Raw genomic sequence first — 19,456 nt, forward strand, 5'->3', positions numbered from 1 at the left:
ATTATATGTATAAGATCCTACTCTCCCTTTCTTCCTTTCTCAATACCATTTATAAAAATTCAAAACGATATCTTATAAATTCCAGTTATTTATGATAGACAACTGCGCTGACGATTGGCGGATAGCAATGACGTGGCAGAGGATAGCTCAGATCGGACTCGAACTGGCGATATGCGCAGTCCATCCTATACCGGGCCAATATACATTCACTTGGACCACTAAACTAGCCAATAAGGGAGGCGTTATTGGTGTAGAAGTTGTAAGTTACCAATATATTAAAAGCCAAAAAAAATATAATTTTTCTTTAGTTGAAATAAAGGAAACAGGTCTAAAGAGCCTCTTCACAATGTTCAGCGTTGGGCGAGTAGAGGCATAAGAGTGGCCTATGAATATTAGTCAAAAACTATTGGAAATATTTTTATAAGCTTGCTAAGCTGCATAGCATGAGATAAGCGTAATGACATCGCTTATTGCAATGATAGATGAGAAAAATAAGTTAAATAAAAATCTTTATTTTGCCCCTAGTTATGTTACATTACACGAGTAGAATGAAAATATTTGTTAAGTAATAGGAAATATCCCTTAAATATCTAATATTATAACACTATAATATGAAGAATATTTATTAGGCAGGTCCATACAGAGCGAGCAGCCTCGCGAAGCATTGCTGCGCGAAGCGACTTGGTCTATGTAGACGTGGTTCGGCCGAATAATGACTTCACTGTGTTGTCACTTTCCTCGGACGAGCCATGTTCACATAGACTAGCTGTTTCACATAGCAATTGCTTCGCGAGGCTGCTTGCTCTGTGTGCACGCCTATTGTATAGTTTATATAACTCTTCCAAGAACTCTTTTCAGTCATGTCTTTCATTTTTATTTGTCTCTTTATATCTTTATAATTTTTTTATTTATCTGTTCTCAACTGATATTTATTTTGATTTCCTCTCTAGGGCACAATGTATAAACAAATACAGGTCTGTATTATGATGAGTTGTGTTCAAGTGCTGTTAGTGTGTCCGTTTTGGCATGTTTATTTAATTTTTGTTCAATTTTTCGTCATCTAATTTTTGTCATGATGTAATAAACTTATAGACATTATTCAACACAAAAATGTTTTAGATTTGCGTGTATTTTTTTGATAAATAAATCACGTCTTAGTATATGTGTGCTAACCCCTTTAATCGATTTCATAAATACAAATCTCTGATTCTTAATTTTTGATACTAGTTAATTAGTCATTTAAAATTAAAAAATACCGTTTTTCAAAGTTTGTGTGTGCTTGTGGTTGTGGTTTTTCACGTCCTAAAGTTAATTATTGCATTAATAGTTTTTTTCTGCGTGAATTGAGTAATTTTGATACAAAAGAAACATGTTTATAAATTATTATATTGGCAAGGCGCTAAATAATACTAATTTCATGGCTAAAATAATATTTTCACAAAATTACCTGTATAAAATGATGTATCTAGCTTGTTTATGTCTCCAAAAATGTATTGCTATTTCAAATCTACTAATTTTTGTTTAATTTCAGGTACCGTACGATGTAACTCTATCACTACCAATGTTTCTTCGTCTTTACCTTATATGCAGGGTTATGCTACTACACAGCAAACTATTTACTGACGCTTCTTCTAGAAGTATAGGAGCATTAAACAGGATTAATTTTAACACTAGGTATGAAACTTTTACCATGGATGTTACATATTGTATTCTATGAGAATCGTGACGTTGTTCGTTGTTTTTTTTTTATAATTCTTAAAATATTATTGTTGTATCACCAGATTTGTATTGAAGACTCTTATGACTATATGTCCGGGAACTGTGTTACTTGTATTCATGGTTTCCTTATGGATAATTGCAAGCTGGACGCTTCGTCAATGTGAGAGGTTAGTAAGGATCATTGTAACTGTATCGATGTGTAATAAGTTAAAATATACGCTATAATAAGTACCAATAATAAAGACGAAATCATTAAAGGTCTCATTAGTCACATTCCTGTATAAGCTATTCATTTGTTTTATTTGTTCATCAGTATTTTGGCTTTCATCATTTAGTTCGAACACCAATCATATGTTTTGAATTGTGACAGTGTACTCGATGTAATGCCTAAATGGACATGCAATGCTTATGTATTGTGGCGTTGTAAAAACATTTGTTTTGCTTTTTATCCCCTGTGTTTCCTTACTTATATTTGTTTCGTATACTTTGAAGAAACGTAGTTGATTAATCAACGCAATAAAATACAAGAGTTTGACTTTGACTATTTTTGCAAAAGTAGCTTTCAGATGTGTTAGAACATTGATGTAAAAATGTCTGTATAGATATGTGTTATAGAATAGAATAGAATAATTGTTTATTGTGATTTTCTTGGTGTTGCAACTCAAGACAAAGTTTAACCGCAAGATTCTGTCGCACAGTGGTGAATCGTAATAAGTGTTAACATGCTTTCTAAAACGAAGCGCTTAATGGCACAATGTATGAAAGTGATTCACCTTTTGATTGTACAATAAACATAGCTACGCACAAAATGGCTCTAATGGTAACAAGACTTTCTGTTTAAGCTTAAAATAAACTAAACGCACAAATACTGCACTGGTGCAATCTTGAGCAAAGTTATAACTGTAATTCGCAGGCGCTTTCTAATACTTCTCTCTGTGTCTCTTCCTTCCTGTTGCTACGGCTCTCTTATAAGTGTTATCTGTTCTTGTAGCCCCGTATCACTAATTGGTATTTCACAGCATGGCTATCTGTAATTGGTTTCGATCAAATTAAATGTTTAGTCTGCACGTTGTATTCGACCAATAAACCGTGTTAGTGTGTATGTAGATAAAATATTGTTCATCGTTGAGAGGCATGCGAAATTTGCTTGGTATTAACATTGTGATACTTCTCTATTTGATGATATATCAAACTCAGTAACTAACTCAATAAAGCTTTCGATCTCTAATTAACGTTAATTGGTGAAGTATACGGTTATCATGTGGTTCTTGTCGGGCATTTTCGCTCTCAGGTTCCACGATGAAGACCATGCCAATTTGCTAAACTCAATGTGGCTGACGGCTATAACCTTCCTCTGTGTCGGCTACGGTGATATCGTACCCAACACATACTGCGGCCGTGGCATTACTCTCACCTGCGGTATGGTGGTATGTATGACATTGCGGTAGGCATTTTCAATAAACAATTAATTTCCACCGACAGCTTACTCAAATTTAGATAAAGCAAGGTAAAACCTCACGCTCTTGCTATGTCTAAGCTACAGGTATACAATACGTCGGCAAAGGTGAGCCATTTTATGTGCCAATGTTAAATGCAATCGGATCAATGTTAATGATCAAAGTCAAACTCTTCTAGGTCGTTGTTATTCCTTCTTTCCACAGTTTTCTTCTTATTTCGATCAACTCTTTCATTTCACCAAATGAAATAAGCTTGCGTACATCTGTAGGTAGGAGAACACATACAGGATATGTTTCATTTGTACAAAATACAATATTGTGCGTGTAACGTTAAGGAGTTGAATTTATTTTCGAAAGGTTTCACGATGAGGAACATGCTAACCTACTCAATGCGATGTGGCTTATCGCAATTACTTTTCTCTCCGTTGGTTTTGGTGACATTGTGCCAAACACATATTGTGGCAGAGGTATCGCTGTTAGCACCGGCATTATGGTAAGTTTCTTCATAAATAATGTCTATGTGTTGACTGACAGTTTTCATTCACACAAAAGGTTCTGATACATTTCAGAGTTTTCTTTTTCCTTCACTTTATGTTTATAACGTCAGTCAACACTCAATAGCGGATGTACAAGTCACAGACGAATAATGTATGTACATCATATTAATGTGTCGAACTCACTAATACTTCGATGTAATAAATGTTAACTGTATGTTCACAGAATAAAATGCCGAAAGTGTGTGTAATATTGCAATATGATATTTAAGTATATACTCTTACACAAAGCCTTCTATCACTCACACTCGATGTACACTTTAATAGAACTGTTATTAACAATTGAGCAAATTGATGCAAAAATGTCGATCACGTAACTATCGTTGAATATATTTGAAGTAATGAAACGTCCATTTCCCTGTTAAAGCCAGCTAATTTTTAGACATATTCAGTAGTATGGAATGCTTCATTTCTCCTTTCTATCTCTTGCTCTCTTCACTTGACTCTTTCACTAAAATGCACAATAAATTTATTTTTAAAATGGCTCACTTTTCCTAAAGTAATCTTACCTTGAAAGTGTGTAAAGATTGCACTTCTAATAGTTTTGTGTGGGTTTAAAAAAGTGTGGTAGTTTTCTAATAATTATTATGAAGTCGATTCGCACAATTAGATGAAAATGCACGGATTGGAAGTATTAATCACAAAATCATGACTAAAACTTTCTTCTTGTGAAAAAGTTGAAGTGTGAAACATCGTTGTGTTGATTAGAATAGTTACTGCTACGTTTCGTTAGTGTTCTTATTTAACTAGCCAACGATATTTTCATACTTTCCGTAACTCTATTGTCATTAGGAACATTTTATTAAGCACAAAGTTAAATTAACTCTTATTAAAATAATATAATTACTAATTACGAACAAGTGTTGAAACACTTACTAATATACCTTAACATAAATGATGAGGGTGATCGATGCAAAATGGAAACGAGGATTACGTTAATCGATTTTTGTTACGCTTTACATATTTATTATTGCATGTTTGATTTATCTTCTGACTGAATTGTGTCTATTATCCTCGCGCTACTTAAATTCTAAGTTAAATAAATCACTTAGCCAATAAATAATTTTGTTTTTGTTTCTAGCCTCGATAACGCATTTTCGTTTAAGGAATGAGAAATTTTGAATGCTTTTACACGTTCGCTTGCATTTTACATTAAGGTATTCACTTAACAGGGAGCTGGATGCACTGCGTTATTAGTCGCGGTTGTTTCAAGAAAATTAGAATTAACTAGAGCTGAGAAGCACGTTCATAACTTCATGATGGACACACAACTTACTAAAAGAGTAAGTATTGTATTGATGTCGGTTCATCACAATTATTGTAATCTAATTAACAGGGGGCAGGATGCACAGCCTTATTAGTGACCGTTGCTTCGAGAAAATTAGAGTTAACTAGAGCAGAGAAGCATGTGCATAACTTCATGATGGAAACTCAGCTCACGAAAAAGGTAAGGTGATTGTACGAAAGAATACAGGATGCGAGGTAAGACAATGTGTGATTTCCATGCTTTAGTAATCTTCTTGTAGGTCTATCAAATCCCAGAGGAATGCTACCTATTTCATACTTTTGCAAGTTTTAGAATAGGTGTGGTTTTGAAAAGGATATGATTCTTTTCCAAGTGCTAACAGTGATATCGTGTGTATGCTTTAGTAAATTAAGTAATAAACAATAGTTATGTTATAAAGCTATATTTTTAGGTGTGATATAGGTGTAGGGTTTTAAGTTTCGGAATGTAGTGTTTTATCATTAAATTATCAATTATATATTCTAAGTAATTTCCACAAAATTAAAAATATATATATTTTCAGAATAAGAATCAGCATAGACCTAAAATATAAAAATATTGCATTTCCTATTTCATTTTCGTATCGCATTATATATATACAGATATTATTATTATCTGCTCTCTCTATATTCTTATAGTATCTTTAGAGACAAAAAAAATGAGCCATGAGCCATTTAGTTTAGTGATTTGTGTTGATGAAGATCATTTGCGATAAAAAATCTATATGTGTGAGTGTGAGTAGAGTGCTACCAGTGTGTTCCAAAACTAACTATACCTATATAAATAATAAATATATACAATGATAATTGTTTTCAACCCTTAGAAAAGTATGTTAGAAATTAGTTTTGCTCGCATTTACCCTATTTTACATAGTAATAACGATGCATGGATTATAAAATTTCAGCTGAAAAACGCTGCGGCGAATGTGTTGAGAGAGACTTGGTTAATATACAAACACACACGACTCGTGAAGAGGGTACATCCCGGGAGAGTAAGGACGCACCAGAGAAAGTTTTTATTAGCTATTTATGCGTAAGTTTGTTTTATTATTTGGTGAAAATCATAGATTAGATACATCAGTAATATAACATCATCATTCTGATGGTTGTACCAAAAGTTCATGAAGCGGCGCCATTTCGTAGACATTTACGATAAAACCGTATAGTGCTCGAAATGTGGAGCACTTTATTGTACTTTTTACATTAGATTTAGTTATCATAAATGTTTTCATTTCATATGACCAATTAATATAATACGACCAATTGATTTCGTTTTAAAAAATGTGATAATTCTGTACGTTATATTTTTATATCAGCTACCTATCTCATAAAATTCATAATGCCCATTGTTTATTCATAAATACTAAGTAAAAAAAAGTATTTTCTTATTTAAACACTATTATTTTACAGATTAAGAAAAGTAAAAATGGATCAAAGAAAACTGATGGACAACGCCAACACAATAACAGACATGGCGAAGGTAATTCAAAATCTAATCATTTTCAATTGCTAGTAAATGCTACCAATATACACTCCCATTTAGATATTTAGAGAGCACGGCTCAAATGTTTACATCCTACGCACACCTTGATAACTAAATAAATAAATAATAAAACAATTAATTGTATCTATCACTCCTTGGTTCTTTGTACGGATTTAATTTTATTCTAACTACAAAATAAAGCGCTCGATTTTACTTACGGAAAGTAACTTTTTTATAGTGATTGTCTATTCATTGTGATTGGTAAAAAATTGTAAGAATTATTTTTTGTAAATCAAATCAGTTAGTGGCAGTAATAGTCCGGGATACATCGCCCATTTTTGCAAGTGATTACTATCAAGCTAATTTTTCGTGAGTAGCTTTATTTTGATGAGATGCCCAATAATTTCATGTACGAAACTCTCGATTGTGGTAGCTTACAGAGGTAACAAGGATAAAAATTTTTGATTTAACGGTTCTCAAATATTTATTACGCAATTTGTAGGACAATATGTCTGTTGAATTATATAAGTATTAAATAAGTAAAAATAAAAAAATCAGCTTGTTAGTAATCATTTATGATGACTTCGTTATCGATATACATTGGAAAGGGGGACTCTTTGATCAAACCATAGATTTTGTAGGACAAATATTTTTTCGACTAATTTAGATAATTATCTTTAGATTGAACAAAAAAAAACATTCAGTTAGTAATTAATATTTGAGAACCATCAAATCAAAATATTTTATCCTTGTTTCCTCTGGTAGCTACCACAATCGAGAGTTTCATACATGAAATTATTGGGCATCTCATCACTTGCAAAAATGGGCGATGTATCCCGGACTATAAGGTAACAAGAGTATTTTTTTACCCCAGTAACCAAAAATGATAGATACAATTTTAAACATAAAGCCTTACAGGCCACACCCAACATTTTCACAACCATTATTTTTTTATCCTTAGAAAAGTTAGATTGAATAGACGCTTTCATTAGAAAACACGTCACAAATTCATTAAATTAAACATAAATTAAAAAATAAATTAGATTTTCTTAGTTTTTGTAGCGAAGCCTCTATCGATTTATTTGGTTCCCAATTCCAAATTTGCTATAGACTAGCCAATTTTTTGTAGAATTAGATAAACTAGTTTATTGTAGAATGTTCCAGACCATTCATTTTAGCTACGCGAATGATACCTAGCTGATTTAGACCGTAGCTTGCATGTTTTAATAATTTTTAATTCTATTTCATTATAATGGGAAAACAAACAAACACAACGTCTTTTTAAACACATATCAGACGAGGAATTTAGTTTTATTAATAACATAATCTTCATAAGCAAAATATTAAATTGTCAAGAGACCAAACAACCGTAATGTACAAATAAATATTTTATTTGTGTAAAACAAGAAAAGCGACATTACATTATTTATAATAATATGTAGAGTCATAATATCTCTAAATGAACTTACTACCTTAGATACTTTTTTTTGTTAACTGACTTATAACAACACAATATAACGTCAAGATTTAATTTAAATTCAACTACTCAAAACAAATTCTACACATACATGACACTAAACACATTATAGTGACTAATACCGTCAATAACTATGGAGCTGCAATGCGATTGATAGTAGGACCCCTTCTTGTTACAGACCCAGAACACAGTGTACGAAATTGTATCAGACATGAGCACAAGACAAGATAGTATAGAAGAACGATTGACGAGTTTAGAAGAGAAGTTAACTACATTACAGGTATGGTGACATTCATTAGAATCTTAAGTATACAACACATTCAAAACGTAACAATTACAACCTAATAAAAATTAATCGCCAAATGTGTTGCTAAGCATAAAAACTAAGATGGGCTCGACCATTTCGATATTTTTTAACGTTTTTTTTAATGCACAAGGAAAGTTCTTATGGAGAGAAACACGAAAAAGCTGTAGGGCAAAACAACGTCTGCTGGTTTATCTAGCATATTTACAAAATCTTGCAAAAGTCAAAAACATTTCATTGAAATAATATGTTCTAATTTAAACATTACACACATTGCATTTATAAATAAATACGTTGATCTATTAAATTTAGTTGAAGACGTAGCAGTGATTAATTATTATTACATTTTTAAATATATCGTACTATTTTATCCCTCCCTATCTACTTCTATAATTAATCATTGTTCAACATCGTTGACTATCATCATCAAATCTTGCTCCTTATATGTATGCATGTACATATATGTATACTTAAAAATAGGTTATATTATCATGTACCAACTAATCAATGTTCTATAAATTTTTCCAGGAACAAGTGAACAGTTTACCAGATGTGATGGCGCGGTGCTTACAGCAGTGCTGGGAGCGGGCGGAGCAGAGGCGGAACTTTTTGCACCCAGACGCGGCGGCCGTGCCAACCCCGCCAGCTGCTAATATTTCTCCTTATGCCAGGTTGAATGAATGTTTCAGTCAATGTTTTTGTTTGATTGAAAGTTGTCCGATAATCGTCATGGAAAACTTTATATTAATATATTACAAGGAAAGGGTCAAGGCGTAGATACTAGTGAATAACCAAGCTTGCAAATAAAAATACAATTCTTGCTAATTAGTTTAATTATTTTATTTAGAGCTAAAAAAATCCACTCATTACTTAGAGAAAAAAAAACATCGGAGTCAAAAGATATCTAATCTATATCATAATTTATCTTTTATCTGAAAAATATCGGCTCTATCTACTGAGCGCTATATTATATTACTATAAACCGTGTAAAACAGAATATACTTGTGTGTGCATCATGTGAATAGCATTATTGTTTCCTTAATAATGATGCTTGTTTCCAGAACAATCCCTGCCAGCACGCACGGCTGGCCGGCGAGCCCCGTGCTGCAGCCGGCGGCGACGGCGCGCGCGCACTCTGCGCCCGAGAGCGCGGGCGCGCCGTCCCCCGCACCACAGCCCCCAAGCCCCGCGCCTCACCCCCGCCCGCCTCTGCCCAGCTGAGTACCGCCCTCCAACTCCGAACTCCTCTGCTGAACTCGACGAAACTCGGCGCCCCTCCTCTGACCCCCCCTTTTGTTACACGAGGCCATCGGGTAAATTGTTTCACGTTATATTTCGACGACTTTACCGAGACTTTCTTTTTTACCGATGTTTTTTAATGGACGTGTTCAAAAAGTGCTAAATGACTGTGAAATATTTACCCCGGATCGTCAGCGCGGAGCGAGATAAGGCCAGCCGCAGTTTTCTTCGCTGTTCCGTAAAGTTTCGGATGTGATGGACTGTTTAGTGTTACATAGATAGTGAACGGACGGAAGGACGAGCCGATGTGATTACGATGCTTTATTTAAAGACGCTTTAGCCAATACCTTAGATGATATTTTGATTACATTATCAGCGTTTGTAAAAATAATGTTCATGTCTCGTTTAAGGTGAATCCGAAATTAATTTTATATAAACTGTATCAATAAGTTTAATTTATTTGTACATTCGATGAATCACGTCACAAATATTTTATTTGTTCAGGTGTGTTTTGTAAACTGAGTACGTTATTATTAATCAACACATGTAACTGATGGCAACTGTTTGAGAATTGAATAGATCCTTTATACACACGTAGTATATAGATGTTTGAAAGCAGCGAGATATAGGTACAGATATTAGTCTTGGTCACTTCTTTATAAGTATAAACTTTACATAGTTCAGTTAATATAACGTCAGGAACAATACGCATAGCAGAAATGTTCAATAAATAAACGATAAGGTATAAGGTAAAGCTCAAACATAAAATTAATCTTAAAATTGCTATTACTCGCACAATATAAAATACAATTTAATAAATTATATGGTTTTTAAAGAAATAGATACGGTATCAGTATAGGGTATAGCAAAAACATTCTAATAAATGAAAATTGAAGGTTAAATAATAACTGTGACATTTCTACTATACGTAGAGTTATCTGCTACAACCATCTTACAGACATTATAGGTTTCTTTAAACTGTATACACACTTAGTTAATAGAAAAATTGTTATTACTTATTGACGTAGATGTAATTTTTATAACATAGACTAAGCAAGCTTCGTATTAAGACATTAAGATTGATGGCTGTCTAAATAGTGCCTAAAACACTACAAAAATTTCGATAATTCAGTTTTATTATCTTAAATTATTAATAATCTGTAAATAGTACCTAGTTTGTAATGAGAGTATAATAATTATTACTAGCTTGTATGGGAAGGAGTTGTGGGAACAATTTATTTATATTTTTTGTTAACATTATCGTCTAAAACATTTTCACTTTAATAATGTATCTCCCTATTGAAATACCCAATATTTATACCTAGTCTTACGTCACTGTTGAATTCATTCATAGATATTTAGTAAGTAACATAAAATCTATAATTGTATGTTAATCTACTAAGAATAATCTTGAAATCTAAATCACATTGTCCAATATAGTAATTATATGATGCGTTGAATTTCAGTAGCCCTAGGTAATACCAATATGTGTTTTATATCCTGACTGTAAACAATTTAATATGTTTGTTATAAAGGTTCTTAATAAATATCTTATGTAGCTATCGAATTTGTTTAAACAATACTTTTATACTTATATGGCGAAAAAATATTATATTTGTTAAGACCGAATATCTTGTACTAATGCATTTTTAATCTGTGTATTATTACAGATCATAACTATGTTAAAATTTTTGTTTGTAGCAAAATTATATGTATAAAGATTGAAGTAACTATATTTATAGACAAGGGTAAAATATTAGTAAGTTATCAGTATGCGGCCTTAGTAATTATTTAGAACGGTTAAAATGTTTTAGTAATTAGGTATTATGTTCGTTTGTGTTGCGTTATGTTTTGCTATAAGTAATTGGTTTCTACATTTAGTAAGAATATAAATTCCTATTAGACGTTCGATATGAAACACCAATTAGTGTAGAATAGAATAATATTTGTCTAGCTGTAGGTGTTGATTTTACACAACCTTACTGTTATTACAAAATGTGTTTATTTGAGTTTTTAGTTACTAATAGATAGATGCTTAACTTACTCGCTACCTTTTCAATTACTAACGGTACTAAGTCTTTGTTTTTTATCCAAAACTATGTTTCTGTGTTGTTTTTTCGTCTTTGATAATGTGTTAAAGGTTTTTCTATGCCTTGTTTAATTGTTAAGCTTATTAAATGTTTCATTTTAATTTGTAACTTGTAAGTGGTAATGTTTTGCCTAAAATTATCGTTTCTAGTCTTGATTTAGTCACTTATTTTATATGAATTAATGTTAATAATTGTAATGTATTTTATCACCTTAAGAGGTTTCACTATTCATAAATATATTCAATTAATCAACTTAAACAACCAAATAAATTAATTTTTAAGAAGCATTGACCAAATGTTGTTAAGGTTATGGAATAAAAATGTAAATTATGTATCATAAAACACAATGTATAAATATAATGTATAAAGTTAAACTTGCGAATTTTAATGTAAATATATAATAATAAGATATAGGGTTCAGATAAATTGTTTTAATACAATTATGTTTGAATTTATTGAAATTTTATTTGTATGCAAATTATACGCGGTGCAAACAAAAGATGATGAAACTTTTGTGATTATTGTTGATGAAATGAAAGTGTAACTTCGAATATATTATGAGCTGTAGTATTTTCTAATATGTCTTTTAATTAAATAACAAACCCTATTCTTAATAACCCTTATATTTTTTTAAACAGATACATTTTGTAGAGACATTTATAATGTCCGCACACAATTGAGTAGATAGCTATAAAGACTTCATATTTCTATAAATAACTATTATGTGTCTTTCTAAAACACACAGCGTTGGTGAAGAAAGCTGTCTATGAATCCTATATATCTCTATGAAAAAGGGTCACCTTACCGAATATCGATGGATCTTTCACCTCACTAGCAAGAGCGCGTCCCTAGTATGTCATCTGTCATAGCCAATTTGACATCACCTTTGAAGCGCTGTCATCTGCCTCTGCCGGCATAGCGTTTATGAATTCGTGCGCAGTAACATCGCGCAGAATATAATTAGTATTTATCTCTAGTAAAAGTGATCAGATTAAGTTACTTTTACCTGAATAAAACACATAAAGCGTTAAATTTTAGTAGTAATTGGTTTAGGAACGGAATTAGTTCCAATATGAAACACAAAAGACCACGTTGTCGGAAGAAAATTCGAAAACCGGTGCTTTGGTATGTATAATAGTGGCGGGAACTCTTTTTTGTCCTCGGAGGACGAGAGAAGCAATGGTTCGTCACTGCCCAAGAGACCGGGAGACGAGAAATTCCGTAAGTACAATCAGACTTGTCATAACATGTCCGGACTCGTGCATAGAATTCCATGCAACACGTGGCATACATATTTTCACAGTAATTGACACAAATACATCAATATTTAGATGTAGGTAATTAATAATAAAACACAATGCATGCCTATAGTGAGATCGCTATATTATCATCGGGTTTATTTATCATACACAGGCACATTGGTTACTGTGTCAAGTATTGCTTTTAACCAGAATTGTGAGATATCGTTAGGCTACCTAGGTAGAAGGTACTTAGGTTTATGGAATCGACCGTGATCCCCTATGACTAACGAGCCCCAGCAGCAGGTAGTGAGGTATCTCAATCACTTTGACCATTCAATTGTAACTACCTCAACAAAAGTGAGTACCTACTACTTAGTGCCCACTACTACACAATTAGTTCAAAACAATTAAGAGGTACTTATATTTTAGATAGGTACAAAACCTGTCTATCACAATATTCTAAAGAGAAGAAATTGTTAATTAACTATTATAATATAATTTACATATCTATCATGTATCAAACATGTCAAATATAGATTTTACATTACTTAAGATATGATATAGAATGTATAATGTGAACAACGGTCTCACACAATTTTCAGTATGAGGTACTGATTACTACAAGTTGAGATTACCTAGTTTATGGTAAATAATTCTTAACATAAAGAGCGTGTTTTCATAGTCAATTGATACCAGAATAAGCTTTGATTCTATGGGTACTTATTTGAATAAGTATTGAAAAATCATAAGAAATAGACATTGCATATTAGGAGATGTAGATATGTTTATATACGTTATCATCATCAAGGACCCATATTTACCATATCCCCGAACAGTTGAATGATATCATTCTTGCTTATAATGTTACCAATGATAATGATGTTTATCTAGTTCCTTTCTTACTTAAGTGAAAGAGCTTGCCTTAAAATTAACACTCAGGCGTGATATTATAAATATAATTGATAAAATTTTTATAATATCAACAGTAAAGTAACCAAAATCTTTGTATTTTTTATTTGTATCTTCTACAAAAATATGTACTGAAAATATGTACAAGGCGTCCTTAGCCATGATTAGCTTAGTATGGTTATGCTGAAAGAACTGAGTGTCCAGAAAGACACAGAAAAATATATGCCATACTTACATTCAGATATGCTTCTGGCAATAAGAGCTGATGGCTCCGCCAGGTTGATATTCAATCTGAGACACCTAAACACCTAGGTATTAACCAGGTAATTTTGATACATATCACAGGTTATAACGGTAATTAAATTTTTACAAAGCCAGGATTGGCTTGTAAAATTAGACATCATTGGTAACAGTAATGAGATTCTTCCAAGGCCAGGATTGGCTTGTACAATCAGGCATCATTGGCCTATTTTCTGCCTGCATATTGCAGCCATTTCAAATGGTCGCGGAGACCCTACAAGCTAGAGGTGCCCTCTTTCTGTTTTATTTAAGCTATTAAGTTTAGTCTATTGAGACCGTTACAAAATTAACTTCACAGGTCTTGTAGACTGTGAGGATTTTGGAAAAGCTTGATTGGCACTACAGCCACATAAAGTCCATTGCCTTCTGGTTTAGTTGGACAATTATCTTTTGGGTCTACCATGACTAATCCAATTTAACTTCACAGGTCGCGGAGACCATGGAGGTTTTGGTAAAGCCTGATGGGCAGAACTATTCCAATTCAACTTCACAGGTCGCGAAGACCATGGAGATATTGGTAAAGCTTGATTGGCACTCCAATCACAAAAAGGGCCACAGCCCTCTGATTTAGTTAGACTATCAGGATTATTCTAATAATTTAACTTCACAGGTCTCGGAGACCATGGAGATTTTAGTAAAGCCACAGAATGAGCCACAGCCTTCTAGTTAGACAATTATCTTTTTGTCTACAAGGATTGTTCCAATTAACTTTACAGGTCCCGGAGACCATAGAGATTTTGGGAAAGCAGGTTTGGCACATCAATCACAAAATGTACATTGTAAACCTGGATACTTGTGCCTCATGTGTGATAGTATAGAAATGTCTGTGTTATTGCTAGTCCCAAAAGCTTCAAAGATAGAGCATACTGTGGTAGTCATTAAGAGGACCATGTCTTGCACTAAATAAGAGTTGCAGACAGTTCTAGACATCTAACACTGAGAGGACTGTACAGTTGTCGCCTCCAGGTATTTCTCTAGAGTTTCGCGCACAGCAGACCAAGAGAGAAAGGCTTTCCCTCTACATGCTACACAAGACTTACGAGCTGTGGAAAAGACAACATACACAGAAATGTCATAGTCTTTGTAAAAGAACAAGTTTGTCACTTCCTAACTACAGATACCGCGGATGCGGGCTGAGTAGGACATCTGAACAGTACTTACCTGTCAGAGAAATGGAGAGGGAAGCAGGGGACTTGGCCTTAGAATTTCTGACTTATATGTAGTGTACCATAGGTATGCAATAAAAATGCTTCTGAGTAGATTGAAAGGGGCGCACATCCTGTAGCCCAAGCAACCAATCAGACTTTGGTCGCCCACATACAAAGGTTGCTAACTCTCTTAGCCCTCACAACTGAGTAACTGTACCTAGATGAGAAGTTGAGAATAACTCTTGGCACGCTTCCAGGACGCCTAAATGGCTTTTGATTTAGATTGCCTCTCAAGAAATCTACCTGTACCGGAGTGGCTTCTCCTACCTTGTGCAACAGGAAATATATTTCGGAGGCTCCTGATATGGTCCATTCCGCTATCCAAAGAGGTGCTTTAGTGCCAGGGCATATTTGCCAAAGCCTGCTTCGAATTATGCGACATCTGCAGTCGTTGATGGAGCTGACGCCTAGGCTGAATATTCCCTTCCAAGGATAATCCTCCAAGTGTACTAGCGCACCTCGCACCCCGGGACCCGGGCAGATACATAGCACCCAAGGGTGGCTTATGGTTAATATAATAAATAATAATAATATACGGGCATTTCTCCGCAACTCGATGTCAAGCGCCTAAAGATGGCTTATGGTTATTGACTATTATGGTTATATATGGTTATTGACCCGGCAGTCAGGAGCACTCAGACCATTGGTGAATGGCCTTACCCCCCAACTGCTCAGTCAAAAAAAGGGGGGGGGGGGAGAAAAAAGCCCATTGTAGAGCAAAGGAGAAAGAGCAGTTAGGTAGTGGTGCCCCTCCACAGTGCCAACATATGATCCTCCAAGCAGGAGGTGACTTTCATAATGCAAAAAAAAAAAAGAAGAATGCATGTAATCTAGTACACAGAGATTCTATTTAGCTAATTAAATTAAATTAATTAATTTTAATTAGCCTAGGTCTATCATAAGCAAGCTGACCCTATTCTCTCAGGAGCTCTTATGCTATTACTGGGGTCAGGCCGAGAAGCTCATGACATGAACATGACTTCTGAAGATCTCAAAATAGAGTTTTTTATCGCAGCAAAATAAGATTATAACCTGACCTGAATTTGGATATAAAATGGATACAACAGCATATTATCCATCAGGGGTCGGTTGTGAGGACAACCAGACACATAAATATGCCCAGTGACCCATGTGGAAAGGTTGGTTCAAGTAACAAAGGACTGATTTTCAGTCTTAAAAGTAGATAATTGATTCTTATCTATAGAGGGGCGGACCCTTTAAGCTTGCAACACAAACCTTTATGTCTGGCTAGATAAGGTCCTTCCAGATCTTAAAGACAGTAGCAACCCTGTCCAGCAGTGGCTTCAAGAAGGTGGTAAGGGCACCAACCTGTTGAGGCAATGGAAGGACCATACAGTCCTTTATAAAGTTTTACTGTCAATCAGTCAATTTAGCCAGTGCCAGTGAGTCTGGTTTACTTTAAGGTAACCTTAAACTGTTTAATTAATTATTTAATTAATTGTAATTGATTTAAGATCCAAGTAATGATCAATGTGTAACAAACATGCTTAAAGCTTAAGGTACAGTTGTGTTAACATTGGTATTATAGTTATTTTATATACAGATGTTATTTACTGTAGTATTTAGCCTTAGAGGCTCCATTGTTTATCCTTGATGACATTGATCTTCCTTTGAGTTACAATTTTTAAAATGTTATTTTTATCTTATTATTTGAACTTTGATTTGTTTCAAAGATACAGAGAAATAATAAATCAGTTCTTAGGTTCTAAGACTTAGTTCATTAGTATTGGCTTATGATTATCTGAGGAGAATAATTTAAAATTTAGAGGATATATGGTTAGTTCTTACATGAAAGAAAAACAATTTTTGTTGTTGCTACATAACCCCCTTGTATTGTTTTTAGAATTTAAAATATAACTTTATTTTACAATACAAGAGGTTCATTTAACATTCTGAAAGGAATGAAATTTAAGTTGTTAATACTCTTAGGTATTACAATATTAACAAGATAATTTATTTTCAACATAGCGTTTGTATGTCTTTCTTCACCAGCAGATATCAAACACATCTTCACCAACGCTGTGTGTTTTAGAAAGACACATAATATTGATGTTTTGCATTAAAACAAAACATGTATTATGTGTCGAATAAAACACACAGCGTTGCAGTTTACTGCTTGCTGATGAAGATGCTATGCCGGCAGAGGCAGATGACAGCGCTTCAAAGGTGATGTCAAATTGGCGATGACAGATGACATACTAGGGACGCGCTCTTGCTAGTGAGGTGAAAGATCCATCGATATTCGGTAAGGTGACCCTTTTTCATAGAGATATATAGGATTCATAGACAGCTTTCTTCACCAACGCTGTGTGTTTTATTCGACACATAATACATGTTTTGTTTTAATGCAAAACATCAATATTATGTGTAGAAAAACGAAGTACTATGAATATAAAAGATCACGAAATAATGCTCTTGCTCTAGCTCTATGTTCATTGGATGTAAATACACCGTAAAATCAAGGTAAGTTACGATCGGGTCGATTTTTCTTTACCACTGCTGGCTACTATTTACTTCATATTGTACATGGACCTACGTAACATTTGGAACTCTTGCATCGTAAGTAGATGGTCCACAGAGTGAGCAAATCGCATGTGCTGCCGTTACCTCGGCCGAACCACGCCTGCACTGGTCTCCACGCGCAGCAATGCTCTATGTGGAAATAATAGCGACAAATACTCCTTATAGACTCCAAGGCAATTCTGCTCTTCAGTTGTAATGTAAAGGTTTGCCGTTCTACGTATCATCAGGTTTCACACAACCTTGTTCTAATGTTTAGGATAAAAAGAAAGCAAAACATAGATTAAAAGATACTTTCGCCTTAGTCACGATTTAACTTGAGAATGACTATCATTTTCATTATTCTTTTGGAAATTTCAAATACTTTTAAATTCTTACAAAAATTTGAAAATAGGAAGCTTACAGAATACTTTTTGATAATGTGTGACAAAAGAAGGCGAATTTTAGCGAAATTTCATGGACAGGTTCCAAATAATAAAATGCAACTAAACAACTAGAGTTTGATTTGTTTTCTTAAATTGTTCTGTTTATTTCTTCTGTTAATTTACCATTTCACAAATACATCAGTATACAAGATCAAAATAATTTCTCCTTTCAATCCCTTACCAATATGTATTAAATATAATAATTCAACTATCACCACATAACACGATGCATACAGAATAACATTATTAAACGAAAACAAAACAAACTCTCAATGTTTCCGTAAACATACCACATTAATTGTCCCGGGTCTTTAAATAAAATTAAGTATACATTGCGCCATAGAAATCTAAATAACAAGACACATAGAAGTGCTATAATGTCATAATTCGTATGAAAACCGCTGTCGCCAAAATCAACACATTCAAACCGAAAGCTAAACAGTACACACAAGTAAACTATGCCTTTTATTGGACAGCTTGATTTTAGTGAAAACTAACTTAACTATTAAATTAAGCTTTTGAATATGTATCCTAACGCACGAATTTACGGTTTATTTTAGAATAACATCCCTAAGTATATGAGACTTTTTGCTCCAATACGAACAAACGTGATAATAAGAATGGTCGACTGTGTCATTCATTGTTATTTCGATTACTATGGTGACTGTGGTTTTAAGGAAAAACAGCATTATTTCTAAAAAAAAATATTTTCCGATGAAATATTATTCCTTTATAAGTATAATTACAACTTGTGGAAGAATTTCCGCAATGGGAATTGCTGAAACACACCATGTATACACTCATACGTCTCCAGAGCAACTGAACAGTGACGAATGCACTGGTGATGTGAAAATCACCTGAGTGGCGACAAGGTCACGCACGCTTACGACTTCTAGTGTCTTGTTATTTAGATTTCTATGCATTGCGCATTGTTCCAAGTCTTGGCATTCCTTCCTTGTTTTAATGTTATGTTACTTGGCTAAACATCTGCGGTACGACTGTAAAGAATACTAAGGAATGACATAAATGACTGAACTAAGATTATTTAAAAAGATAATTCTGTATGAAAATTACATCAAGGAAAATCGCAGAAATGCATTCCGACCATATTTTTATGGTGCAATAAGGTTATGTATTCGTATTTATTATACGTATACTTTGGTAATTTAGTGTGGTTTAAAGTTATGGGAAAAAAATTGAAACGTATGTATGTATGCGCATAATT

General features: G+C 33.6%; 1 protein-coding gene across 3 annotated transcripts in view; it reads left to right on the top strand.

The window, feature by feature from the left end:
• The window catches only part of SK (small conductance calcium-activated potassium channel), a 219,463-nt gene extending 207,278 nt beyond the window's left edge, over positions 1-12,185 (top strand). Inside the window, exons 7-17 of one of the 3 annotated variants that reach the window (XM_089707199.1) lie at positions 86-259; positions 951-974; positions 1,532-1,674; positions 1,782-1,886; positions 3,534-3,669; positions 5,067-5,177; positions 5,920-6,047; positions 6,425-6,494; positions 8,153-8,254; positions 8,807-8,949; positions 9,340-12,185. In XM_089707199.1, the coding sequence (XP_089563325.1) occupies positions 86-259; positions 951-974; positions 1,532-1,674; positions 1,782-1,886; positions 3,534-3,669; positions 5,067-5,177; positions 5,920-6,047; positions 6,425-6,494; positions 8,153-8,254; positions 8,807-8,949; positions 9,340-9,499 (1,296 nt within the window). In that variant the 3' untranslated portion in view covers positions 9,500-12,185. Of the gene's footprint in view, positions 1-85; positions 260-950; positions 975-1,531; positions 1,675-1,781; positions 1,887-3,533; positions 3,670-5,066; positions 5,178-5,919; positions 6,048-6,424; positions 6,495-8,134; positions 8,255-8,806; positions 8,950-9,339 lie in introns of all 3 variants that reach the window. The other 2 variants (XM_089707200.1, XM_089707201.1) reach the window with 2 other exon arrangements.
• Positions 12,186-19,456: the final 7,271 nt, after the last annotated feature.

Source organism: Colias philodice, chromosome 19 (genome assembly GCF_061535455.1).
Source record: "Colias philodice isolate Cphi_HAF_F1 chromosome 19, ilColPhil1 Martin Lab GWU primary, whole genome shotgun sequence".
NCBI classification, from domain to species: Eukaryota; Metazoa; Arthropoda; class Insecta; order Lepidoptera; family Pieridae; genus Colias; species Colias philodice.